This window comes from Pagrus major, chromosome 12 (genome assembly GCF_040436345.1).
Source record: "Pagrus major chromosome 12, Pma_NU_1.0".
NCBI classification, from domain to species: Eukaryota; Metazoa; Chordata; class Actinopteri; order Spariformes; family Sparidae; genus Pagrus; species Pagrus major.
In genome coordinates, this window is record NC_133226.1 from 25,556,647 (window position 1) to 25,581,876 (window position 25,230).

General features: G+C 40.6%; 5 protein-coding genes across 5 annotated transcripts; 1 reads left to right on the forward strand and 4 right to left on the reverse strand.

Annotated features, from left to right (window-relative positions):
• Positions 1–711: 711 nt before the first annotated feature.
• ddx56 (DEAD (Asp-Glu-Ala-Asp) box helicase 56) lies at positions 712–6,260 on the reverse strand. Its single transcript, XM_073478679.1, has 14 exons — positions 6,170–6,260; positions 5,240–5,401; positions 4,885–5,039; positions 4,616–4,786; positions 4,060–4,150; positions 3,677–3,918; positions 3,344–3,481; positions 3,138–3,251; positions 2,916–3,010; positions 2,408–2,481; positions 1,647–1,736; positions 1,450–1,555; positions 1,263–1,360; positions 712–1,132 (listed from the first exon to the last, which is right to left on the reverse strand). The coding sequence occupies exons 1-14, from the start codon at positions 6,224–6,226 to the stop codon at positions 1,049–1,051; spliced, it is 1,677 nt and encodes a 558-aa protein (XP_073334780.1). The 5' UTR covers positions 6,227–6,260; the 3' UTR covers positions 712–1,048.
• Positions 6,261–7,976: 1,716 nt separating this feature from the next.
• On the forward strand, positions 7,977–9,394 carry dusp26 (dual specificity phosphatase 26). Its single transcript, XM_073478409.1, has 3 exons — positions 7,977–8,155; positions 8,831–9,042; positions 9,183–9,394. The coding sequence occupies exons 1-3, from the start codon at positions 7,977–7,979 to the stop codon at positions 9,392–9,394; spliced, it is 603 nt and encodes a 200-aa protein (XP_073334510.1).
• Positions 9,395–14,545: 5,151 nt separating this feature from the next.
• Positions 14,546–16,305, reverse strand: LOC141005871 (uncharacterized). The gene is made up of 5 exons (XM_073477921.1): positions 16,200–16,305; positions 16,037–16,067; positions 15,079–15,167; positions 14,807–14,979; positions 14,546–14,719 (listed from the first exon to the last, which is right to left on the reverse strand). Exons 1-5 carry the CDS (start codon positions 16,266–16,268, stop codon positions 14,587–14,589), a joined length of 495 nt encoding a protein of 164 aa, XP_073334022.1. The 5' UTR covers positions 16,269–16,305; the 3' UTR covers positions 14,546–14,586.
• Positions 16,306–18,513: 2,208 nt separating this feature from the next.
• Positions 18,514–21,101, reverse strand: LOC141005684 (peptidyl-prolyl cis-trans isomerase-like). Its single transcript, XM_073477635.1, has 5 exons — positions 20,957–21,101; positions 20,793–20,823; positions 19,319–19,407; positions 19,011–19,183; positions 18,514–18,923 (listed from the first exon to the last, which is right to left on the reverse strand). The coding sequence occupies exons 1-5, from the start codon at positions 21,023–21,025 to the stop codon at positions 18,791–18,793; spliced, it is 495 nt and encodes a 164-aa protein (XP_073333736.1). The 5' UTR covers positions 21,026–21,101; the 3' UTR covers positions 18,514–18,790.
• A 730-nt stretch (positions 21,102–21,831) lies between these two features.
• On the reverse strand, positions 21,832–24,313 carry LOC141005682 (peptidyl-prolyl cis-trans isomerase-like). Its single transcript, XM_073477634.1, has 5 exons — positions 24,167–24,313; positions 23,987–24,017; positions 22,627–22,715; positions 22,329–22,501; positions 21,832–22,242 (listed from the first exon to the last, which is right to left on the reverse strand). The coding sequence occupies exons 1-5, from the start codon at positions 24,233–24,235 to the stop codon at positions 22,110–22,112; spliced, it is 495 nt and encodes a 164-aa protein (XP_073333735.1). The 5' UTR covers positions 24,236–24,313; the 3' UTR covers positions 21,832–22,109.
• Positions 24,314–25,230: the final 917 nt, after the last annotated feature.

Here is a 25,230-nt window from a genome sequence, read left to right on the forward strand (position 1 = left end):
TGGAAGGTCTATTTATGGATAAAACACTGACTACAAAACCACAGAAACTGTAGGCTGGAGGTTTGGATTCAGCCCGTGACTAAACTAAGAAGAAACCACCATTTTGGTCCAGACTGAAATAGCTCAACAACTTATTGAAGTCTAGACGATTAATCTTGATGTCTTCAGTGGTTGCTCTGACAGGTCGAAGTTTTCATTTATCGGTGAAATATCTCAACAACGAGGGGTTGGATGACCTTGAAATTTTAGGTTTTTAGGGTTTAGACATTCATTGTTGCCAGAAGATACAAAATGACATCCGGTGATCCTCAGACTTCTCAGGTGCCATCATCAGGTCATAATTTTAATTTTCCCCATACTTAGGCTGCTTGTCTGAGACCATAATTTACAAAATGAACATCATCACAAGTTGAAACTAGTGATTGAGACCATAAACTCATCAGGAAATGGAGTGAATACATGGCCATTAGCAAGAATGCACGTTTAAGGCTCTTCCATACTGGCTTCACTTTTCAGACCCGGAAGCTCCGTCTTTATTTTATAGTCAATGGTCTCGATTAAAAATCTGAACCAACACCAACATCAACCTTTGTGTTTCAGGCTAATTAGCAAATGCTCTCATGCTAAAAAACTTTAGTGGTAAAGATTACAGATGCTAAATATCAAAATGGTAAATATGACAGACTAGAACTACAGTTTAAATACTCAATGTTTGGTAAGAAATAATTTTATTTAAATGAACATTTTCCAGAGTAGATGCTTAAGAAATTAGATAATATGGATGCTGTATTTCTCATAATCACAGCCTACGTTTGGATTTGAAATAATCCAAGTTCAAATATATGTTGTGTCGCCATGAGTCAGTATTCAAAATCCATTTTGTCCGCGGTCCAAACAGCTTCACCAGCCCATTAAATCCAGAGTTCATACGATTACATTTGTCTCGCCTCGGGCCAACACCGCAGAACAAACCGCCCTCCTGCTGAAGGTCTCTGCACAAGTTCAAACATCCGGGACTGATTCACATTCACGTGTCCTGCTGCTGCAGCTACGACTGGCCTGCTTTGCCTTTTCTGTTCCTCCCTCCGGTGTAACGGAAACTCTTGAGCGGGTTCTTCCCCTGGACGTTCTTCTGCAAGAGAAAAAATGAGTTATCATGAGACCTGAAAACTCATCACACTGCTCTGTAGTTGCACATCAACACCAAACTCCACCACAGTTCCCAGTACGTCATTCAGTCAATCCTAACAGATTGTTGTCACCTTGAAACTGGGCTTGGCGACTCCTTCCCGTTTTTCCTTCCTCAGCTTCCTCCTCTTGGCTGCCAGCGGATTCACCACGCTCCTCAGAGTCTCTGGGACTGGAGGAAGTCAGTGAAAACGATGAGTTACTGATGATGGATATCTCCAAAACCATGATGTAATTCAGCTTAGCGAGTGTGTGTCTTACTGAGGTACTCGGGCACGTTCTTCAGGTGAGGTTTGACGACAGCAGGATGGAGGTCTTTGTCGTGTCTGAGCAGCTGCAGATCTCTGGGGTTATCCTCGAAATATGTCTGAGTGACAGGAGAAACATCCAATCACAACACGTCCACACACTCCCACCTCCTCCGTTCACGTCTCTGAGGAGGAGAGACCATCACTCACCTTGAGTTTTTCTGAATTGAGCAGCTCCTGTTTGATCTCCTTCAGTCGGGCCTCCCTCACCGCCTGCTTGGTCACTGAACGCATGGCGTCCTACACATAAAAACGAAATACAGTTTCATCAGTGTTCAGAGCTTTTTAAGAGTAAAATTCAAACACTTTCAAGCACTTTCAAGGAAACTAAACCAACAGTTTTCAAACTCTATTTGTTATGAATGCAATTGTGAAAAAATAAAGTTTACAGAATTCCTGTATAGCCACATTAATCAATGTCCCTGTTTACTTTTACCAGCTGTTCATTTTAACTTTTAATGTATGTTTTGATGGTGATTATTTAATTTTCGTTAATTTCTACTCTAGAAGACAAAAAGTCAATATGATGACGGGATTGTTTCATTACAAATATGAAAAGGTTTTTAGTTTACATGAGTGAATGTGTCGATGAAAGACAAGTTTAGTTTTTTCAAGGATTATACTTTAATTTAACATATTCTGAACTTTGAGAACATAAAAGTTCAAACTAATTTTCCAGACTTTAAGATTTTGTATGAAAACTGGAAGCACAGCGTAACAAACTGATCCCCATGTTGAGCCCACTTCATTATGTATTCTTGACTTTTCTTTAGGTTTCATCAAACTGGTTGAAACTCGTACCCCAGAACAGACGTCAGAAGCTTACTCAAACTTTTCTTCTGAACACGGGAGACAACAAATGTTTTGACCCTTCACACACCGATGATGATGATGATGATGATGATACTCACCCTGCACCTGTACCTGAAGCCTTCAATCTCCTCCATCTTAAACTCGTAAGGTTTCAGAACACAATCAGCATTATCTAAAAACAAACAAACACATGTTTCATTTAAATAAATAAACATCAGGCTTCTATTATAAGGCTGAGGTGCAGCAGCCAAATGTTTTTGAATTATTATTATTAATGTAAAAGGCATCAAAACCAGATCAAACAGTTGCAGTTGGACCCCAAGCTTTTTATGTGTTGCTGCTCTAACTTTTCCAATTGTTTGTACACAAATACAGGACAAATAAAAAGGTCCAGAAGGATTTGAAATTGTTTTTTTTTAATTAAAAAATACTAATTACACAAATACAGGAGGGAGTCGCTGCAGAGCTGAAGCAAATTCATCTATTTTATATCACTTTTCTGCATTCAAAGACTCTCTTCTGGCCTTTTTCCACATGTCACTACAACAGAGTTTAGTCAGATTGCTTCAGATTTAGTAAAAAGCAATTAAAATAAATCCGTGTTACCTCCCATCAGAGCTTCCTCCACCTCTGACAGCAAACCAGTCTCCGTGTTAGAGATGAAGGACAGAGCGGTGCCGGGGTTGTCTGCTCTCGCCGTTCTACAAAACAACAAGACACCATGTCAGGATTTGACTTATTTTAAACATAGCCTGAATCCAACCACCACTCAAGAACAGATGTTACTGAAAGCTGAGAGAAGTGTGACTGAACTGAAACTCTACTTACCGTCCAACTCGATGAATGTACGACTCGACAGTTGTGGGGAAATCAAAGTTGATGACGTTGCAAACATTTTGGAAGTCCACACCTCTGGAGACTCCGTACTCTTTGTCTTTAGTCCTTTCAAATCATTTAGAATTGACAGTCAACTATTCAGTTAATCAACTAATCATTGAAAGCCAACATTTCTTGAAACACCTCTGTTGACTCACTTTGCTTCTTTTTCTGTCTTCTTCTTGCCTTTGCCTTCAGGCGTCGGCCCAGCAGCTGCTGGAGCGGACAAACTCTGTTCGTCTGTGGCGATGATGTAGTCGTAAAACCCCTGGTTAAACTGAGTGATGATGTGACACCTGCAGTGGACCGAATGAGCAGGAACAGGGAATATAATTACTTAATAATCTGCTGCCCGGTTGAGGTCTGTTTTCATACAGTTAACGGCAGGCTCTTGGAAACTTTTCAGAGCTTTTTATGTAATTCACTATAGAAAGACACACCAAAATACACAAAACACACTCCTCTTTAAAAGAAGGTCAGAGGTCGTCTACCTGGACTGGACGGGCAGCTCGGAGTTGAGCACACAGGCAGGAATACTGAACTGTTCTAGGAACAGCTTGAGTCTGTAGCATCTGTCCACCGCTCCCACAAACACCAGCGTCTTGCCCTGAACCAGCCGCAGCCTCAGCAGCGTGTAGATGAGCAGGAACTTGTCCTCCTCCTCACATTTGATGCTGTACTGCTGCAGCTGGTTGCTGCTGGGGAGCTGAGAGCCCTGAAGCTTCAGGATCACCTGAGAGAGCACAGATCCAGGTGTGAAGTCAAAAAGCAGACCCAACAACACTGAATGTACAAAATCATTAATGTGTGACTGCAGCTTTTATTATGATGAGTGTCCCACTGACACTGGAAGTGTTGGTGCAGGTGAACTTACAGGGTTGTGAAGCAGCAGCTCCTTTAAGGCCTGAACGTCCTCAGTGAAAGTAGCCGACATCAGGAACGACTGGTAGATCTTCGGCAGATGACTGTTAAAACACAACAAAAGGTTTTCCAAAGAACACGTTCATTTTGAGAGAAAAGAAATACCAAGATATTTTGTTGATTCTGGTGGCAACTTATTTTTTAAAAGATACACGATACATGGCTGAAGACATACGCAGAAATATATTACATTCATATTTTTAATAATACATCAGGCTAAAGGGTTCCTGTCACAATTTACTGCATTAGTTCTCTCAGAAGTGGATAAAAAAGGGAAAGAGAAAAGTGAAATTATTCTCATTGCCTCACTCTGGTTATAACCTGTAACAGGGGGTCAAATATAGACACCTCATTTTAAGGAGTCACAAGACAGAGAAATTGGGGACCACTGCTAAATTTCTTCACGGAATAGGACAATGATCTTTCTGGCAAATAATTCACAAATAACTCACATAAGCAGCTGTCTAAGGTTAGTAAATTAGTGAAAATCTATGCCCATGTGTTCTCACCACAACAAGTTCTTCAGATCCGCCTCAAAGCCAAAAGAGAAGAGCAGGTCGGCCTCGTCCGCGACCAGCATCTCAAGGGACGAGTGCAGGACCAGGTTCTGGGCGTTGAGGTGGGCGAGCACGCGGGACGGCGTCCCCACGACCACATCAGGCTTCTCCATTAAGATCGGCCTGTTCAAACACAACACACAACATCAACCACAGATTAAATCACTGGATCTATTTCCCCTCGATATCGGAGAACGACTCAAGTCCCCGAACAGACCGACCTCTGTGCAGATATGTCAGCTTTTCCGGAGATGTCTGCCACTCGGACGTCCCTCGAGCAGAATGCTGTCAACTGTCTGATCATGGACTGGACCTGCTGACCCAGTTCTTTGGTCGGTACCAGGATCAGAGCTCTCACATCCTGCTCACGAACACTCTGAGGACAACGACACCAAACACAAAGAAAGTAATCAGGATGAAGAATAAAGCTGAAGATAATGAGGTTAATTGGCAGTTATACTGTACTATACAGTTATGACTAGCTACAGGTGTTAATTAGATTGGATGGTTCACTGATGGACTTATAGATTAAATTCACTTTCCTTAAAAAAAAAGTTATTCCTGTTTGTTCCTCACCTGTTTGGAGGTCAGGATGCGCTGGATGACAGGTACAGCATAAGCAGCAGTCTTCCCAGATCCGGTCCGGGCTCGAGCCAGAAGGTCTTTCCCCTCCAGAGCCAGAGGGATGGCCTTCTCCTGGATCAGCGTGGGCTGGGACCAACCCAGATCTGCAACCGCCTACAACATGACAACAACAACAACAACAGATTTCACATTTCTGTCCATCACTTAAATGGAGCAATTGATTCAGCTGTGCTTGTATATACTTCTGGGTCATTTATTCGATAACAAACATTTTATAAATTTGTGTGAAAAAATCTCAATTTGCAAACTAGTATCTACAGCTGTCAGAAATAAGTTAAAAGTACAGTATTTTATTCTGAAATGTTGTGGAGTTTGAGTAAATGTACTTGATTATACTCCACCACTTCTCTCAGGTGTCAACAAGCTAAACAACTTGCAGAGAGCTGCAATTTAGGATTATTCTCAATCTCGATTAATCTCCTGATTGTTGTCATGACTAATCGATTAATCGTTTAGTTTACAAGGTCGAAAATTTGTGAAAGTTGCTCATCAGAATTTCCCAGAGCCCAAAGTGATGCGTTCAAATGTCTTCTGTAAACCAACAGTCCGAAATCCTCACATGTAAGAAACTGAAAAATGACGATTAATAGGTTACCAAAAATTAAATTTAAGCTGTTACATTAAACTGTAACTATCAAACTGGTTAAATTAAAGAAAGCATAACTTGTTTCTAACAGTTTACAATACACGATACACGAGACTGCTGACAAGCTAGCGCAGCAGTGAGCAGCTCCTCCTGTATTTACGTCGAGTTTTCTTCGCCTCACTCGGGTTTTTACTCTTCAGCTGCTCGTTCAACAGTTCACTAACATTATTAAACATTTATTTAACGTTTACCGGTAATGTCAAACTGTGTGTTACCTTTAAAAGACGGTCGTCTAAGCCCATTTCATGAAACTGCAGCCTTTCAGGGTCCATCTCTGCTCCTCACGACGTTCACACGTGCGTCGCAAGTGTTTTACGTCACGGTGCCTTCACGGCCCTCCTCCAAGCTCGTGAATACACAACTCTCAAGCACCGTTATCTTTTTGTTATTCTTCGTCATGTCGTATCTTTCGTATCCTCTCAATCAGATGTGCCCCATCGTATAATTAAGAACAGATGTAACATTCATCTACTGGATTTCTTAAACAAATGTCCCATTAATAAGTTTATTTGATCTATGAGGCCCAGCTTCATGTTTTAACAATTAATCATGACATGAACGAAAGTTTCTGCTCGTCCGCAAACGTCACATTATCATGTTTAATTGTGATGTCATAAATATGAGATAAAAAGTCAAAACTATGAGATTTTAAATCAAAATTATGAGGAAAAAGTCGAATTTATTAGATAAAAGGTTGAATTTATTAGGTAAATGTTATAATTATGAGGAAAAAAGTAATAAATATGAGATAAAAAGTTATAACTATGAGATTTTAAATCAAAATTATGAGGAAAAAGTCGAATTTATTAGATAAAATGTTGAATTTATTAGGTAAATGTTATAATTATGAGGAAAAAAGTAATAAATATGAGATAAAAAGTTATAACTATGAGATTTTAAATCAAAATTATGAGGAAAAAGTCGAATTTATTAGACAAAATGTTGAATTTATTAGGTAAATGTTATAATTATGAGGGAAAAAAGTAATAAATATGAGATAAAAAGTCATAATTATGAGATTAAAAATCAGAATTCCGACGTAATGAAGTCAAAATTCTGATATAAGAAGTAAACAATTATAAAATGAAAAAAGTAAAAATTACAAGAATAAAAAAAATCAAAATTATGAGATTAAATCAAATTATTATGGGATAAAAAATTTACATCAATTATTGTCAGACAAACAAGTGAGAAGTGAAGATGGTCTATTTGCCTCTGAGATGTTGTTGAATAGAAATACTCAGAAAAGTAACTAGAACGAATACTTGAGTAAATTTACTTAGTTACATTCCACCACATAGAGACTGTTGAATTTATTTATTTATTTATAATTTTCCCTCATTTGACCAGAAGATGGCGACAAACGTCACCGACGACAGAAACCCCGACGTCACATAAACCATCATTAAACAATTAAATATAAAATCAGGTCCAGGAGAGAAACACATGAACCGCTGAGCCTCTTCATGCTGCGCCAGTGAACGCACCATCCGTGTGGCTTTGACACCATGTTTGTGGAGCCGCGCGCGTCTTCACGAGGACTTGTTGAGAAGGAGAAGATGGAGGAGCGGCGGGTGGAGGTGCGGATGTCTGGTGGATGCTGAGCAGCAGCCGCCTCATCACCATCATCTCATCTCATCCATCCTCCCACAGCGAATACATGAGTCAACATGGCCGCGGAGCAGCGCGCCCTGCAGCAGCACTGAGACGCGGAATAAAACCACACACAGGTAAATAAATAAATCAACACACACACAGAGAGACACACAAAACAGCTGCTGGTTTTAATTCACATGGTGGGAAAAAAATGGAGTGAGCTCACTGTGAGTCACATCCAGCCTCGTGCCCACCAAAACAAAAAGCCACAGGTAAATATTCGTTATGTAATCAGAAAAATGTCTGGCCCCTGAACGCATCTTTTTACTCTAATGTTTATGTTTTCTTATTTCTTATTTTCTTATTTCTTATTTTCTTATTTATTGTTTTCTAATCGCTCTTTTCCTCCTCTGTGGTCCAGATTAAATGGCGTTCATGTCCCGGTTCTCCCGGTCCCGGAGCAGCTCCAGATCTCCGAACCGAAAGGACTCCGAGCGCGTCTCCCCGAACCTGACGGTGTCGGAGCTGGAGCGGCTGCTGTGCACCGGGAAGACCGCCTGCAACCACGCGGACGAAGTGTGGCCGCGGCTCTACATCGGAGACCAGTGAGTGTCCAGCAGCTCTGTTTGGACCTGCAGCTGAGCAGAACCGTCAAAGGGACAGTTCACCGCAAAATACAGTCAGTAAAAAGGGCAAAATTATGAGATCAAACATTTAATTACGAGATTGAGAAAGTAAAAATTGTGAGATAAAAAGGAAAAAGAAAAAAAATAGATTCAGAATGTCAAAAATATGAGATAAAAAGTCACACTTATGGAATTAAATAGTCAAAATTAGATAAAAAGGAAAACAATTAGATTATGAGATTACAAAGTAAAAATTGTGACATAAAAAGTCACAATTCTGAGATTAAAAATGACAAAATTATGAGATAAAAAATCTAAATTGATTAGATTTATCTAGATTAGATAAAAAGTAAAAAAAAAAAAAAGAGAGATGAGATGAGATTAAAAAAAAAGTCACAATGATGAGATCAAAATTTAGATTAATAGATTAAAACTTTTAAAAATTAAAAATGTAAAAAAAATATTAGATAAAAAATCTAAATTATGAAATTTAAAAGTAAAATTAATGAGATTAAAAATGACACACTTATGAGATAAAAAGTCATAATTATGGGATAAAAGGTAACAACTGTTGCAGCCCTAATGGGCTTTTTATTTTGACATTTTTGCAGGTGCTCAAAATGAAACTGAAGTCATTCTCTCTCCTCTCTGCAGAGATATTGCATCAGACCGGCGTGAGCTTGCCAAACTTGGCATCACACACATCCTCAACTGTGCCCAGAGCAAATGGCGCGGCGGAGCCGAGTATTACGCCGGGATGAACATCACCTATCACGGCATCGAGGCTCACGACTCGCCCACCTTTGACATGAGCGTCAACTTCTATCCTGCAGCTGAATTCATCCACAAAGCCCTCACGAGTGGAGGTCAGCCTGTGTGTGTGTGTGTGTGTGTGGAGGACACGTATACATACATATAAGAAGCTCTGTGAAGCTGAAGGGAGCTGCAGATTCAGATCATAGATATTTATTGTACATCTCATATCTCATATTCTGTGTTCATGCAGGTAAGGTGCTGGTCCACTGCACTGTGGGAGTGAGCCGCTCAGCCACTCTGGTGCTGGCCTACCTGATGATCAGACAAAACCTGACGCTGGTGGAGGCCATCAAAACGGTGAAGGACCACCGAGGCGTCATCCCCAACCGGGGTTTCCTCCGGCAGCTCAACGGCCTGGACGGCATCCTGAGAGAGAGCCGCAAGACGTCGCAGCAGAGCTGAGAGTCTCCTCGACGCTCGAACAGGCCGAGGTAGCAGCTGGGCTGGTTACACCGAGGGAGGTACCGGGACCAAGTTAGGAGCAAACTGTCGCTTTCTGACGCTATTACTCTGTAGCAGCAGGTGATTTACTGATATCAGTATCCTCAGATATTTGTTTGTTTTATTTTTGTTTTTAATTTGGAAGAAGTGATTTAGTTTTTTTTTTATTTAATTAAGTTATTGTCCCATTAGCCACCAAGCTAACAGCGAACCGACAGTAAACGATCTAGGAAGCAAGCTTTTAAACAGTCCAGTAAAGAGACGATGCTCAGAGAGGTCGTTCACAGTCCAAGTTTATCATCTGATGCTTTTGTGCATCAGACTTGAATGCAAGTGAATAAAATAAAGTTATAGGACCAAATAACTGGTGAAAAAAATGGAAATACCAGCTAACAGTATTGCCACTGCCCCCTAGTGCCACCAGTAAAATCGTGTTGTTTCTCATTTTGGAGAAATTATCTGCAGTGTTCCCGTCAGCCAGCCTGGAGCTCAGGGTCGGGATTCAAGGGGCCCCAAAACGCCCTCACCTGGCCCCGAGCACACACTGGCTGTACCGTCTTTTGTAATCAAATCTGAGGTTCGATCTGTGCTGTCGGCCCACAGAAAGAAGATTCTTGCTCGGTTTCCCCAAGTCTTTGCAGGTCTTCCCTTGACTTACTTTTCTACATTCAGCAAGTGTCATTAAGTGCTCTGAACAACTCACACACTAGTTGTAGCCCAGGTCTAAACCAGCACAGTTATGTAGCCTGTTGATTATCGTACTACAGTGTTGTCACGATCTGTACACAATTATTACCTGTGACGAGTTTGTGAATAGCAGCGTCGATGTACAGTATTATTTTTGTTTTCAATTGAGTGTTGAATAAGTTCAATGTATTTTATTTTATTGTTTTTTTAAAACCAATGTATTTCAAATAATCACTTTTGTATTAGATATCTTGTGTGTGAAGATCTGAAATTCATCCCGTAGGTCCAGCAGTACTGAAGCCCATTTGGACTGGATTAAGATTACAGGGCGAGGTGAGCAGTGAAATATTCACGGCGCTCTTAATGTGATTCATCGTTCTGGATGAAATATCAACCATGGCGTTATTACAGGAAGTGGTCCGTAAAAGACATCGACGTTCTGCAGAACAAAGTCAAAAGAGAAAGACTGCTTGAGGTGAATTTGAGTCACATCTTCATCGAATCTGAACAGACAAGCGTAAAATACACATTTTTAGATTCAGGATTAACTGCACTTACCAAGCATATCATTCTCTTGTATGCTTATTGCAAATAAACGTCTAACAATCCACTTCAAAACTTAGAAAAATTATGGTTCAGAACTTGCCTTAGAATCCTCACATTTTAAGTCTTCTTCAGTATCAAAGTAATCCAGTGGTAGTTGTCTGCAGATCCATCGGTTCACTGCAAAAAAGGAGTGGCTTCTAGGTAATTCGGCATACTTTCAATAGTACCAGCAACAAACATACACGGGTGAAAACATAACCTCCTTGGTGGAGGTAACAAGGACGTCCCTCCAGATGGGATTTAAATTACAGAGTTCACAGTTCAAGCTACAGGTAATTGCAGCGGTAATTTGAAATCAGCCCACCTCCCCTTGAGAATGAAATCCAGTCTGAATGGTGCTTTAGACTCAACATCGTACTCTTAACGAGGCTATTAAACAACTTCCAGTCTGGTGTATCGCGTCAACTTTACGGTGACTGTTAGCTGTCTAGAGTAGTAACTCTCAGTGATAATTTAATATGCCAGCACAAAGAAGCATTTAGAGTAGACAAGCAGTCGGAGACAATACCGCAAATGTGCCATTGCAAAAGCTACCAACTGCCCGGACGACAGGAGAGTGCACAGCGTTTCGCTGCTGTGCACGAGTCCTGGAAAGTCCGCTCTTTTGTCTTGGTGTTCAGTGAGGCTTGTGTTCTCATGCTGGTGAAAAATAAGAGATGATCCAATGCTGAAATTTAAACCAGCTTTTCAAATACCCTTGTGTTTTATTAATGATTACCTCAAGTATCAAACATATGTTTTGTGACTCGTGGTCTTTGTCTGTGCTCTTTTAATGCCAGCATGAATACGTACAGGTTGGAGAGGAAAAGGAAGGTGAGCGACTTTGTTCAGCTCATTTGCAGAAAAAAATGTAAATAAATAGCTGATTAGTAGATTTGTACATGCTGTGTACACCTAAAGGCATGGTTCGATTTTTTTATTTTTTATTTTTGGACACATGCTCATTCGCTTTCCAGCCCAGAGTTAGATGAGAAGACCGATACCACTCTCTCGATTGTGCGGAGCTGAGCCGGGAGGCAATTAGCTTAGCTTAGCATGTAACTTGTGTAATCAAACGCGCTGTAATCAGGAAATCGACCCTTCTGTAGCTTGTTTTTACAGCGATAACAACAGATTAGACTGAAACATGAGGGTGTTTGATCTTCTCGTCTAACTCTCGCCTAGAAAGCAAATATTTCTGGCCTATTCAGTTAAAGAGCGCTTTGCGTTGTGGTCTTGGAAAAGCAAGGCAGCAACTAATCTGGACACGACTATCATGAGTAATTTGTTACATCGTGTGATAAATTAATACCCACTTCACAGCTGGCTACTTGGGGACCAATAGATGACCCAAGGGGCCACATGAGACCTCTATATCCCCACACATAAAATATCCTGGATGTTTTAAATTAGCTTTTTTTTTTTTGTACAATATTTTGATTGAATTGTGAAGTTCGACCTGTCAAAACTCCTCTCGTGTCAGGAAAACAGAGACTTCCTTCTCTTCGACTCTCTGTTAAACGCTACGATGTCCTGGTGCAGCAGAATCTGCCTTTTTCCACTCAGTTAAACTCCAGAGGAAACATTTAAAATGGGGAACTATCCATGGGTATTTTCTGAACAGGGCCTCATTACGATCTTTACCTTTTGCTGTATTGGATCTGTATGTTTTGTATTTGTGGTTTTATCGTGCCGTGATTGGTCGTTGGTCTCGATTCCTGTTTATATTCTCGTATATAAAAATATATATATATATCTTTGTTTTCTTACGGAGACCTTTCTATAGGGAAACTTGAATTCTTTTGAATTTATTTTTGTATCACTCTCTTTGAGGTTCACTGAAGGAGAAACTTGCAAAGGAGATGTTGATGCCTTAATCTGTGTACTTCAACTTGGTTTGTAGACTTTTGTTTCTATGTTTTTATTGTGAATAACACTGAGCATTGATAACTTTGTTTTGATAAATTCTGTACTTGATCTTAATCGGAAATAAAGAAAAACTTCTCGTAGCTCTGTTATACTGTATTTTGTATTAAACAGAAGTACATAGAGGAAGAACTGTGTTTTTATTTGTGTTAAATCTTTCATTGTCATGCTTTTATTGCACTGAGCAAGAAAGAGTATTCCCAAGATTCAAAGTTCAATCTTGACCTCCAGAAAAAGACAAACGATCTCACCCAAAGGTCCGTTCCTTAGCTGCACTGGAGCTTTTATAAATACCACATTCACCCAGATTATAATGTAACATCATTTTGTTGCATTGCTCCGCTACTAACTATTTTGTCGCACCAGATCCAGCCACTCCCTCCTGCACTGCCGTGACCTTACATTTCCCGCCGTTTCCATCGCCTGATCTTCCCGCCCACTCGCTCACATGCTTCCCACCTCCCCGAACAACAGCGCAGCAGCATGTACGTACTGGTTCAGTCCCACTCTGCTGGAATGTCTCATTTGCATCCTGCCTAGCTTTCCCAGCCTTGTTTGTTCTGCCTGCCCGAACCCGCCCGTCTGTTTCCTGAGTCACTTCCTGGTTTTTTTCCAAGGAACCTAAAAGAGGAGGAAGGGTCCTTACGTCACCGTATCTTGCTTTGGTGCCAAACTGTGGTGACGGCTGTACTGAAGTCAGTGGGAGATGCATGGAGAAACACATTAAACCCAACATATCTACGTCGCATGACTCCAGAGAGTAGGTTAACTACTGATTACTACTGAGGTCTGATAATGATGAGACGGCACTTACACACCGAACAGGAGCTTTTCCTACACAAATTCAGGGAACGAACAATGTGTTGACATAAACATCAATCATAGACCTTCTCTCTGAAGTGTGTTCTCTCATTTTCTGGAGGCATTTCTTAATCAGTAGATATATGACGTAGATATCTTGGGTTTTAGTGTGTTTCTCCATGTATCTCCCATAGACTTCAATACAGCTGTCTGGAACCAAAACGAGATTCAGTGACGTATTGACTTCTTTTTTTGGGTTCCTTGGTTTTGACACTGCATATTACTGGATTAAAGCTGACAAGACCTATTGCTCTTATGTGCCTGTGCCTGTACGCTGGGTTAAAAGTGGAGTTTCAAAGTTAGAAACAGTTCACCCATGAATTAAAATTCAGTCATTAGCTACTCATCCTCATGCCGATGGGAAGGCGAAGGTGAAGCTTCGTAGTCCACAAAACATTTCTGGAGCTTCGCAGCAAAACAGTGACGCAGCGTTCATCTGAACAACTGGAGTAGATGGGAACTTGTTTAAAGACAGGGTGCACACTAATGCTTTTTCCGTACAGGCTGTATTGAAGATTTTGGCTTACAAAGGGTGTAAATTTGGGATCTTGGGGCTTTCGAAGACTTGGATTATGCCCGGTTTACTTTAAAACAAGTCCCCAGCTACATCGGTTGTTTAGGAAAAATGCTGCAAAGCTGGTTTGCTGTGAAGCTCCAGAGATGTTTTGTTCACCTGACTTTCCATCGGCTGTGGTGGGAGTAGAGCTCCTTGAAAGGTGCAATATGTAACAATATGTAAACAAATAGGGTGCAACACAGACGTTAATTAGCTAACTGTAGCTTCCAAGTTGTTTTATTTACACATTCACCATCATTTTATTCAGATTTTGTTAACAAATGTGGTCCTTAAACAACAGATAAGGAATTTCCCCATTTGCGGGACAAATAAAGGATTTCTGATTCTGAGATTAGAAAGTACAAAATAATACACAACAAATATCAGCACAGGAGACAAACATTTGCAGTTGAGAAAGAAAGGCTGATTTTCCACTGATGCTGCAGATATACATCCTGTCAGAGAAGACTGGGATGTAAAAAAAAAAGCTTACATCTGACAGGTGAACAGGCTGACCTGAAGAAGCTTCGTCGCAGTATTACAGCTGACCACAGTCGGCGATGACGACCTTCTTTGAAGTCTTGCCGCTCTCTGAGCCTACTTTCTCTATTGCTTTGACAACTTCCATGCCCTCCACAACACTGCCGAACACCACATGCTTCCCGTCCAGCCTGGAGAAGAGAGACAAACATGTGAAACAAGCTGAAACTGTTGTTCAGGCCTGAACACAGCAGTAGATGGGTCAGAGTGAAGCTCACCAGGCAGTTTTATCTGTGCAGAGGAAGAACTGGGAGCCGTTGGTGTTTGGCCCAGCATTAGCCATGGACAGTATACCAGGTCCTGTGTGCTTCAGCTGGAAGTTCTCATCAGCAAACTTCTCCCCATAGATGGATTTGCCTCCAGTTCCATCACCCCTTGTAAAGTCTCCACCCTAAAAAAACAAATAAAAAAGACTCAGACAAGTCAGCAAATGTTGTTCCAGCAATCAAATATTCATTAGCTCAGCTCAGCTGTCTTTCCGTCACTGTACCTGGCACATGAAGCCAGGGATGACGCGGTGAAAGCTGGAGTCCTTGAAGCCAAAACCTTTCTCTCGGGTGCACAGAACACGGAAGTTTTCTGTAAAATAAAGACACCATAACCTCATTAAATTCACAGTTTGACTGAAAATGCGAGGAACGGGAAAAGTTTAAAAATCCTTTATTGGTGAATGGATATGCGGAAGTGTTTCGACTCAAAAAGTCTACATCTGGGCATTTTTTCAAACTTCTACAACACTTCCTTTTTTCTCCTTGACTCTGCAAGCACTCTCATTTTTTTCTTAAGATTTTTATTCCTCTGCATCAGTAATTTACATCTATGTCTGTACCTGTCATGCTGCTTTGCATGCTCAGTGGAGTAATGCTGTTAGCATGGACAGCTTGCGACATAAACATACAAATGTTGAATTGTTACAGCGATGGTATTTTTCAAGGTCCCATGAATTTAATAGAAGTTCAACATGATTTTCAAGTTTTTCAAGAAAAGCCATGACATGAGCTGGAAGGCACCAGAATGCAGGAAACACAGTCCTTCAATCTCAATTTTTTTAGTAGAACTCTACTCTGGATATGAAATCCTCCCTATTTTTGAGGTATTTGACGGTCTGGTCTGGGGATGAAACTCAATAATCCCCCTCTCAACATCTTGTAGGAGGTATACAGTCAACCACCAGGTGGAGATGACCACTCAAGCAAACAAATGAGCTTTTCTTCTGCTTCCTATGAATCACGCACTGCTTGTTACACTGTTTGCACTTGAACTTGGCTCTGAACGTGTTTTTTCTGGCTCTTGCACCAGGCGTCAGCCACAGCCTCGCCCCATAGTCACAGCGCATGTTCAGGGGAGGATTAATGGAGATGCATAGATTTCTCAACCGAGAATAAACCCATTTTGAATGTTTGGAAAAACCCCAAGCAGAGTTTTCTCCTGAAGTAAAGATCACATACCTGCAGTCTTTGGGACCACATCAGCCCGGAGCTGCGAACACACACATTATTCTTTAAGAAACATACAGATTGATGCAAAAACACTCATTTAAAACCCAAAAGACTGAGCGTAGCTGGAATAAAGCGACACATGTTAAGTAAATAAGTCAGATTTTTCTCTTACCTCCATTTCAATCCTGCCAGCTGCAGCGCCTCCAATAGTGATGTCAAAGAAAACTCTAGGATTTCCCATTTTTATAAACGCGTTTAATGTGATTATAAAAGAGAGAAACAGCTCCTGAATGAGTTCCTGGTTGCAGACACACAGCTCTGTGTTGAGGTGAGGCTGCACACCGGTGAGGTAAAAGCTACCGACAGCCAATTTTTTTTTTTTTTTGACAATTAAAGTGAAGACAAATCTTACGAGCAGAATCATTTCCAGCAAAAAATTCATTTTGTGACTGAGCGAAAACACTTAAGTACAATATAACAAAAGAAAAAACATAAACAAAAACTGGAAAGCCATAGGAAGGGAAAAAAATGTTGCAGTACTCATCGCACTTCAGTAGGTCAGCATTGACTTTCCAGTGTGTATTCTTTTTGTTATCATTTAGTGAAGGTTGTAGCACAAGAGATAAGAGGCAATGATCAGTTAAGGATGCACTTGACATTGATACCGCTGATACAAAATCTGCTAATTCAGGTGTTGTAACCACAGGTCACTTCTGGATCTGGCATTTCCATTGGGTTTTTCTCCATGAAAAATGACCAATATTCATATTCCTACTCCTCCAGATGTCAATAAGTGAATGAGTGTTACAGAAACCGAGTCAAGTTGTATTATAATGGTTATTGATGAATTTAGATGGGCACCTATCAAGCCAATCATCAGGTGCCGTGTTCAAGACATCAGAGATTTCTGATAACATAAGCTTATTCTGGTTGATGTTATTATAACCATAAATGTTTTTTTTGTTCATATTTTCTGCTAGTGGGCGAGCTTTACAGTCTTTTGGACGCGTCGGTTAAGCTAGCTATCACAGCGTAGCTTTGTTTCTTCTAGCTTCTTGTCTTCTCGTCTTCGCTCTTTTCGTTCATGAGGGGGATATACGTCGTGTTTCAGGCTAGACTGCTTCATTTTATCGTTGATTCTTGAGCAAAAAGTACTTTATAAACTTCAAAAAACAAAGTTGAGGAGGGGATAAGAAGTTAATTTACTTATTTGAGGAGATTTAAGTAGGAGAGACTCGTTAGCACGACCGCTCAGTCCACCATCTTGCAGGTGTTGCATTGAGAGAGCTGAGGTTCAAAACCGACTTTTGTTAGCGTGTTTTATCTGAAGATGTTGTGTTGTAGAAGTGAAATACAAATTTCATGACTGTCTAGTTATATTTTTAAACTGGAACAAATATGTTTGTGTTTTTATGTCTTTATTAACACAACCAACTACTGTTATTTCTATCAATGAAAAATATTATATTTGTGAGAGACTTTTCATTTTGAATATTATGGACTTTTGGAGGAAAGTATGCTGATTCATTTATAGGCTAAGTATAAATTGCTATTTTATCATAATTGTCTTAAATCCAGCTCCATTATAGCAGGTAAAGCACATCCTGACAGCTTGTAATATTACTGTCAGATACTGTTCCCCCTCTGTTCAATATGAAAGGACGCTCACACATCTTTCAAATTCATACTGCTGAACAGAGGACAATGAACAATGGTTAGCCTGAAAATTGCAGGACTTATCTGTTGTGGGGAAAGAAGTCAGGAGTATGAATTTGAAAGATGTGTGTCAAAACACAAGAAGAAGAAGAAGAAGACGAGCTGATGCTGAGGAAGTCACATTCAAACGTGTTAAAGTCCAACTCACACAGAGTATTTTGTGATCTTAACTGCCATTTTATTAGAGAATATAAATCCGGTGGTAAGCTTTGACTATTTAATGTGTAAATACCTTAAAATAGGAGATTTCTTTCTGTCAAAAGCTTAAAATAATATTTTTTCTACTCTAAATGCAATCCCTACCAAGTAAAAACCTACTTTTATTTGAAATATACCTATAACACTGGTGGTTGTCCATTCTGACAGATATCCCACCCGACAAGATAGTTAAAATGAGTTCATCCTCAAACATCTACAGCAGTAATGTATAACATACACATTAATGCAGCAGTCATTAATACAGAAACATCATGGTGAATCCTGGGAGTATAAGAGTGTGATAAGTACTTTATTGAAGTAATACATCTGAATACTTCCTCCAATACTTTACAGAAGTATGGCAAACATGACAAAAAGTATTATCCTCGCCTATAATGACCTCTAGTGGTAAGATATTGCAACTAGAAATACCACAAAATGAAATAATTAGATCACTTCATTTTGATTTCCACTGACATCAAATTATAATGTGATTAATTAATGGAAACACTAAAATACACACGTTAAGTAAGAACACAGTTGGTGTTCTTGAATGAGAGGACATACACAAATTAAGCTTTGAAGTAGTTTTATTCAGTGTTTTTTAAATTTATTTACTCAGATTTTGTTAACAAATGTGGTCCTTAAACAACAGCTTAGAAGGTACAAAATAATACACAACAAATATCAGCAAAGGAGACAAACATTTGCAGTTGAGAAAGTGGGTGCACTGGCTGTTTTTCCACTGATGCTGCAGATTTACATCCTGTCAGAGAAGACTGGGACGTGGATGATAAAAGGACACATCTGACAGGTGATAAGCTGAACTGAAGAAGCTCCGTCGCAGTATTATAGCTGACCACAGTCGGCGATGACGACCTTCTTTGAAGTCTTGCCGCTCTCTGAGCCTACTTTCTCTATCGCTTGGACAACATCCATGCCCCCCACAACTTTGCCGAACACCACATGCTTCCCGTCCAGCCTGGAGAAGAGAGACAAACATGTGAAACAAGCTGAAACTGTTGTTTAGGCCTGAATACAGCAGTAGATGGGTCAGAGTGGAGCTCACCAGCTAGTTTTAACTGTGCAGAGGAAGAACTGGGAGCCGTTGGTGTTTGGCCCAGCATTAGCCATGGACAGTATACCAGGTCCTTCGTGCTTCAGCTGGAAGTTCTCATCAGCAAACTTCTCCCCATAGATGGATTTGCCTCCAGTTCCATCACCCCTTGTAAAGTCTCCACCCTAAAAAACCAAAAACAAATGAAAAGGCTCAGGTGAGTCAGCAAATGTTGTTCCAGCAATCAAATATTCATTAGCTCGGCTCAACTCTGAACTTGTGAACACAACGAAACAGGACAAATGTCTTTTTCACTGTACCTGGCACATGAATTGTTTGATGACGCGGTGAAAGCTGGAGCCCTTGAAGCCAAAACCTTTATCTCCGGTGCACAGAACGCGAAAGTTTTCTGTAAAATAAAAAACACCATAACCTCATTAAATTCACAGTTTGACTGAAAATGCGAGGAACGGGAAAAGTTTAAAAATCCTTTATTGATGAATGGATATGCGGAAGTGTTTCGACTCAAAAAGTCTTCATCAGGGCGTTTTTTTAGACTTCTACAACACTTCCTTTTTTCTCCTTGACTCACTGCAGCACTCTCATTTTTTTCTTAAGATTTTTATTCCTCTGCATCAGTAATTTACATCTATGTCTGTACCTGTCATGCTGCTTTGCATGCTCAGTGGAGTAATGCTGTTAGCATGGACAGCTTGCGACATAAACATGCAAATGCTGAATGGTTACAGCTATGGGATTTTTCAAGGTCCCATGAATTTAATAGAAGTTTTTCCAAGAAAAGCCATGAGGTGAGCTGGTGTGTAAAGACAGTTATTATGCTGTATACTGTTGCACCTCGTCCTCTTAGTGAGTGAGAGACAGACAATGAAATGGAGAGGAGAAAATATTTAAGCAAATTCCTGCATATTACTTATAATTTTGTTATTTTCATTCCTTCAATGGTCACCAGAATGCAGGTTAAACACGGTGAATTAACGCTTCAATCTCAAATTTTTCAGGGGTCGGACCTCCAGAAGTCCAATTTGGATTTGAAATCCTCCCTATTTTTGAAGTCTTGACGTTGGGACGCAGTTAAACAGGCCTGCTACAGAGAATTTGACAATTAAAGTGCAAAAAACAACAGAAAACTTACTTCCTGGGGAAAGATATCAGATTGTTTAGTCTCATTCCAAGACCATTATACACTGACACTTTGGGTTTTGCAGCTCTGGTTGAACGCACCCCCCCAAAGTCCCAGTATTTGACGGTCTGGTCCGGGGATGAAACTCAACAATCGGCTATCTTTCTCCAGGAAGTTACATTTTGTTGCTTTTCAGTGTTTGAGCCACTACAGAAACTACTGTGCAGAATAAAAAAGGAGGCATACGGGCCATTTTTTTCTGCATCCACTGAGTCATGTGTGAATATGTATCATGCAAAGTTGTTTTTTTTTTGTTGTGAGCTGCATTTAGGAGGTATACAGTCAACCACCAGGTGGAGATGACCACTGGGCCTACAGGACATCTCAAGCAAACAAATGAGCTTTTCTTCTGCTTCCTATGAATCACGCACTGCTTGTTACGCTGTTTGCACTTGAACTTGGCTCTGACAGTGGTTTTTCTGGCTCTTGCGCCAGGCCTCAGCCACAGCCTCGCCCCATAGTCACAGCGCATGTTCAGTGGAGGATTAATGGAGACGCATAGTTTCCTCATCCGTGCATAAACCCATTTTGAGTGTGCGTGGAAAAACCCCAAGCAGAGTTTTCTCCTCAAGTAAAAAAAAAAAATCACATACCTGCAGTCTTTGGGACCACATCAGCCCGGAGCTGCAAACACACACATTATTCTTTAAGAAAACATACAGATTGATGCAAAAACGCTCATTTAAAACCCGAAAGACTGAGCATAGCTGGAATAAAGCGACACATGTTTAGTAAATAAGTCAGATTTTTCTCTTACCTCCATTTCAATCCTGCCAGCTGCAGCGCCTCCAATAGTGATGTCAAAGAAAACTTTAGGGTTTCCCATTTTTATAAACGCGTTTAATGTGATTATAAACGAGAGAAACAGCTCCTGAATGATTTCCTGGTTGCAGACACACGGTATCTACAGCTCTGTGTTGAGGTGAGGCTGCGCACCGGTGACGTAAAAGCTACCGACAGCCAATCACAGCGGCGCTCTTTTGAAAGTTTCAAGAGTGGGCCAATGGGAACGGGAGGTGGGAGGAGCCAAGATGGCGGATCGTGAGATCGTCTCTGCAGGCGGAAGAGAGAACAGACGAGCCGATGTTGAGGAAGTCGTGTTCAAACGTGTTAAAGTCCAACTCACAGAGTATTTTGTGATCTTCACTGACATTTTATTAGAGAATACAACTCAGGCGGTAAGCTTTGACTATTTAATGTGGACATACCTTAAAATAGGACGTTTTATTTCTGTCAAAAGCTTATAAATAAGCTCTAAATTCAATCCCTACCAAGTGAAACCCTACTTCTAGTTAATGTAAATTTTTAATACTGGTGGTCATTAATACAGAAACATCATGGTGGATCCTGGGAGTATTATAAGAGTGGGATATTAGTACTTTACTGAAATAATACATCTGAATACTTCCAATACTTTACAAAAGTATGGCAAACGTGACAAAGTATCATCCTATGACCTCTATGGTAAGATATTGCAACTACAAATACCACAAAATGAATCGTATTGTTAGAGCACTTTATTGTGATTTCCACTGACAATTTAAAATGTTGTGATTAATTAATATAAAAACTAAAATACACACATTAAGTAAGAACACAGGTGGTGTTCTTGAATGAGAGGACATACACAAATTAAGCTTTCAAGTGGTTTATTCAGTGTTTTTTTTTTTCCATTTATTCAGAATTTGTTAACAAATGTGGTCCTTAAACAACAGATTAGAAGGTACAAAATAATACACAACAAATATCAGCACAGGAGTGAAACATTTGCAGTTGAGAAAGTGGGTGCACTGGCTGTTTTTCCACTGATGCTGCAGATTTACATCCTGTCAAAGAAGACTGGGATGTGGATGATAAAAGGACACATCTGACAGGTGAACAGGCTGAACTGAAGAAGCTCCATCGCAGTATTATAGCTGACCACAGTCGGCGATGACGACCTTCTTTGCGGTCTTGCCGCTCTGCGAGCCTACTGCCTCTATCGCTTGGACAACATCCATGCCCTTCACAACACTGCCGAACACCACATGCTTCCCGTCCAGCCTGGAGAAGAGAGACAAACATGTGAAACAAGCTGAAACTGTTGTTCAGGCCTGAATACAGCAGTAGATGGTCAGAGTGAAGCTCACCAGGCAGTTTTAACTGTGCAGAGGAAGAACTGGGAGCCGTTGGTGTTTGGCCCAGCATTAGCCATGGACAGTATACCAGCTCCTGTGTGCTTCAGCTGGAAGTTCTCATCAGCAAACTTCTCCCCATAGATGGATTTGCCTCCAGTTCCATTGTGCCTTGTAAAATCTCCACCCTAAAAAAAACAAATAAAAAAGGCTCAGGTGAGTCAGCAAATGTTGCTACAGCAATCAGATATTCATTAGCTCGGCTCAAATCTGAACAAAAGGAAACAGGACAAATGTCTTTCCTTCACTGTACCTGGCACATGAACTCAGTGATGACGCGGTGAAAGCTGGAGCCCTTGTAGCCAAAACCCTTCTCTCCGGTGCACAGAGCACGGAAGTTTTCTATAAAATAAAAGACACCATAACCTCATTAAATTCACTTAAAACAAAGGAAAAAATAGGAAAATAAGCTTTAGGCTCATATTACCAGTAATTCGCACTAAGATTGCATTCAAGCAAGAGTAACAAACTTATCTCTATCTCGTTTTTCTGTGTTTTAATGTTTTCGTTTTGCGTCCCTTTGCAGTTGTTTGTGTCTCTGTGATCATTCTGCATCTCTTTGAGCTTGTTTCAAATCACTGTAGTTGACTCTTTGCAGTCATTCTGAGTTTCTTTGTCATTTTTTTTTGCATCAATAACTTTTATCTGCCCCTGAACCTGTCACACGGCTTTGCTCTCTTTACAAGCGGCTGCTGCTGCTGCTGCTGCGTGGACAGACAGGTGCTTTGTTGAACATCATAGCATTTGTACAACCCACAACTCTTTTTTTCCCCCCCTTGCAACACATATACTAGTTTGCAAAAACATTGTACATGAACTTGTATATATGGAGGTCTATTGCTGCCACGCAAGGGGAAAAAAACAAAACTATCACATAGCAAAGTAATTTTTCACACTAAAACATGATAATTTGTTATATTTGAGCTCTGCTTCGTGCCTGGGTTGAGAAACAGTGAGATTTTGCTGTTATTGAGCGCAGTGGATGGCACCGAGACAAACATACGCAGACTGAGGAGGGCTTTAAAATGCACGGGGCTATACCATGGAGTCATACAGGAGAGTCAGATGCCAGATGGAAAGATGGCGGCCATTCAAACAAATGAGAATTGCTCGCCACGCGCATGCGCCAAAGAAGTTCTCTGGCTTTCTGCGAAGACTTCCTGGTTGTGCGTCTCATTGCACATGCGCAGTGGAGTTTCGCCCACTGGCCCCGCCCTTGAGTTCCCGTTAGGCCCACAGACTTCAGATTGTGATGATATAACGGATTTTTAAAATCGCTTTTCTCAGCTGATCGAAAGTTTTACAAATATAAAAATCCCTCTATGGATCACAAATACATAATAGAGAGAGTCATAATCAACGTCGTTTGCGGATCTTCATGTCCTGTCCGCATTTTTAAAGACGTCTCTCTCTTTTTTTTTTTTTTTTTTTTATAATGGCGGTCAATGAGGAAAAAAGGGTTTTCCGGCCGCATGGGAATTTTTCTCTGCAATACTGCGAGTGTCCATCAGGCCCGAGCGGCCATCGGGCTGAGTGGCACCTCCGGGGCCTGGCTTTTATACGGAGGAAAGGATCAATTTACATAGTTTTCTCCCGATTTAAAGATCACATACCTGCAGTCTTTGGGACCACATCAGCCCGGAGCTGCGAAACAAGACACACCATTCTTTGAGAATCATACAGACTTGATGCAGGAGACTCATTTCAAAAGCTTTTTCTTTTTAAAAAAAAAAAATTAGCATTGTTGAAATGAAGCGACACATGTTTAGTAAATAGTCGGACGTTTCTCTTACCTCCATTTCGATCCTGCCAGCCGGAGCGCCTCCGATAGTGATGTCAAAGAAAACTTTAGGGTTTGCCATTTTTACAAAAACGGGCTTTTAATATGATTATAACGGAAAACAGCTCCTGAATGATTTCCTGGTTGTAGACACACGGTATCTATAGCTCTGCGCTCGAGTGAGGCTGCGCGCCGGTGACGTAAAAGCCGCCGACAGCCAATCGCGGCGACGCTCCGTTTGAAAGGCTCGAGAGCGGACCAATAGGAGCGGAGGTGGGAGGAGTCAAGATGGCGGATCGTGACATGTCTCCGCAGCCACAGATTTATATAGAAGAACGAGCAGACGAGCCGATGTTGAGGACGTCATGTTCAAATGTGTTAAAAATCCAATTCACGCGGAGTATTTTGTGATTTTCACTGATATTTTATTAGAGAATAAAACTCACGTGGTAATTTTTGACTATTTAATGTGGAAATACCTTAAAATAGGCCGTTTTATGTCTGTCAAAAGCTTGAAAATAAAATGTGCATCTACTCTACAATTCCTGCCAAGTGAAAACCTACTTTAATTTTTAAAATATGCTGTCAATACTGGTGGTCGTCCATATTCTGCTAGATATCCCACCTGACATGCTATGCAAGTTCATTTGCTGAGTTAATGTACTTCAGTGGGGGGAAGTACTTTTGATCCTTTAGTAAAAGTACAAATATCACAATGAAAAACTGCCATTTTACAAGTAACATTCCTGCATTCAGAATCCTGCTTCACAAAAGTACAGAAGTAAAGTCAATATTCACTCAGCGGCCATTTTCCTCTGACTTCTGGCCTAAATACCTGAAAACATGGTTATGATGTCACCACTTCTTAACTGATCGGCTACTGAAAAGATGATGTTCCCTGTAAATGAAAACTGGGAAGGACATCGGGCCATTGTGACCTAAAATAACATTTTTCCTGACATATTCCTGACCACTAGCGTTACCTTTTGATTACATCTATTGCATTTCACTTCCAGACTTAAATAAATGTGTCCAAGATGTGTGTTGATAATTTAGGGTTATTTTATGCCTTCCTAT

What these genes read in the sequence shown, in the direction of transcription:
- ddx56 (XM_073478679.1), bottom strand. Translation starts at nt 6,226, where the DNA reads ATGGACCCTGAAAGGCTGCAGTTTCATGAAATGGGCTTAGACGACCGT. An exon ending in GATCTGAAGAACTTGTTGTG is followed by an intron (nt 4,151 to 4,615) that starts GTGAGAACACAT and finishes GTGTTTTAACAG; the next exon opens with TCATCTGCCGAAGATCTACC. An exon ending in GAACGTGCCCGAGTACCTCA is followed by an intron (nt 1,361 to 1,449) that starts GTAAGACACACA and finishes GACTTCCTCCAG; the next exon opens with TCCCAGAGACTCTGAGGAGC.
- dusp26 (XM_073478409.1), top strand. Translation starts at nt 7,977, where the DNA reads ATGGCGTTCATGTCCCGGTTCTCCCGGTCCCGGAGCAGCTCCAGATCT. An exon ending in CGGCTCTACATCGGAGACCA is followed by an intron (nt 8,156 to 8,830) that starts GTGAGTGTCCAG and finishes TCCTCTCTGCAG; the next exon opens with AGATATTGCATCAGACCGGC. An exon ending in CAAAGCCCTCACGAGTGGAG is followed by an intron (nt 9,043 to 9,182) that starts GTCAGCCTGTGT and finishes GTGTTCATGCAG; the next exon opens with GTAAGGTGCTGGTCCACTGC.
- LOC141005871 (XM_073477921.1), bottom strand. Translation starts at nt 16,268, where the DNA reads ATGGGAAATCCTAGAGTTTTCTTTGACATCACTATTGGAGGCGCTGCA. An exon ending in CTGGCAGGATTGAAATGGAG is followed by an intron (nt 16,068 to 16,199) that starts GTAAGAGAAAAA and finishes GTGTGTTCGCAG; the next exon opens with CTCCGGGCTGATGTGGTCCC. An exon ending in TCCCTGGCTTCATGTGCCAG is followed by an intron (nt 14,980 to 15,078) that starts GTACAGTGACGG and finishes TTGTTTTTTTAG; the next exon opens with GGTGGAGACTTTACAAGGGG.
- LOC141005684 (XM_073477635.1), bottom strand. Translation starts at nt 21,025, where the DNA reads ATGGGAAACCCTAAAGTTTTCTTTGACATCACTATTGGAGGCGCTGCA. An exon ending in CTGGCAGGATTGAAATGGAG is followed by an intron (nt 20,824 to 20,956) that starts GTAAGAGAAAAA and finishes GTGTGTTTGCAG; the next exon opens with CTCCGGGCTGATGTGGTCCC. An exon ending in TGCACAGTTAAAACTAGCTG is followed by an intron (nt 18,924 to 19,010) that starts GTGAGCTCCACT and finishes TCTCTTCTCCAG; the next exon opens with GCTGGACGGGAAGCATGTGG.
- LOC141005682 (XM_073477634.1), bottom strand. Translation starts at nt 24,235, where the DNA reads ATGGCAAACCCTAAAGTTTTCTTTGACATCACTATCGGAGGCGCTCCG. An exon ending in CTGGCAGGATCGAAATGGAG is followed by an intron (nt 24,018 to 24,166) that starts GTAAGAGAAACG and finishes CTTGTTTCGCAG; the next exon opens with CTCCGGGCTGATGTGGTCCC. An exon ending in TGTGGTCCCAAAGACTGCAG is followed by an intron (nt 22,716 to 23,986) that starts GTATGTGATCTT and finishes TTTATTTTATAG; the next exon opens with AAAACTTCCGTGCTCTGTGC.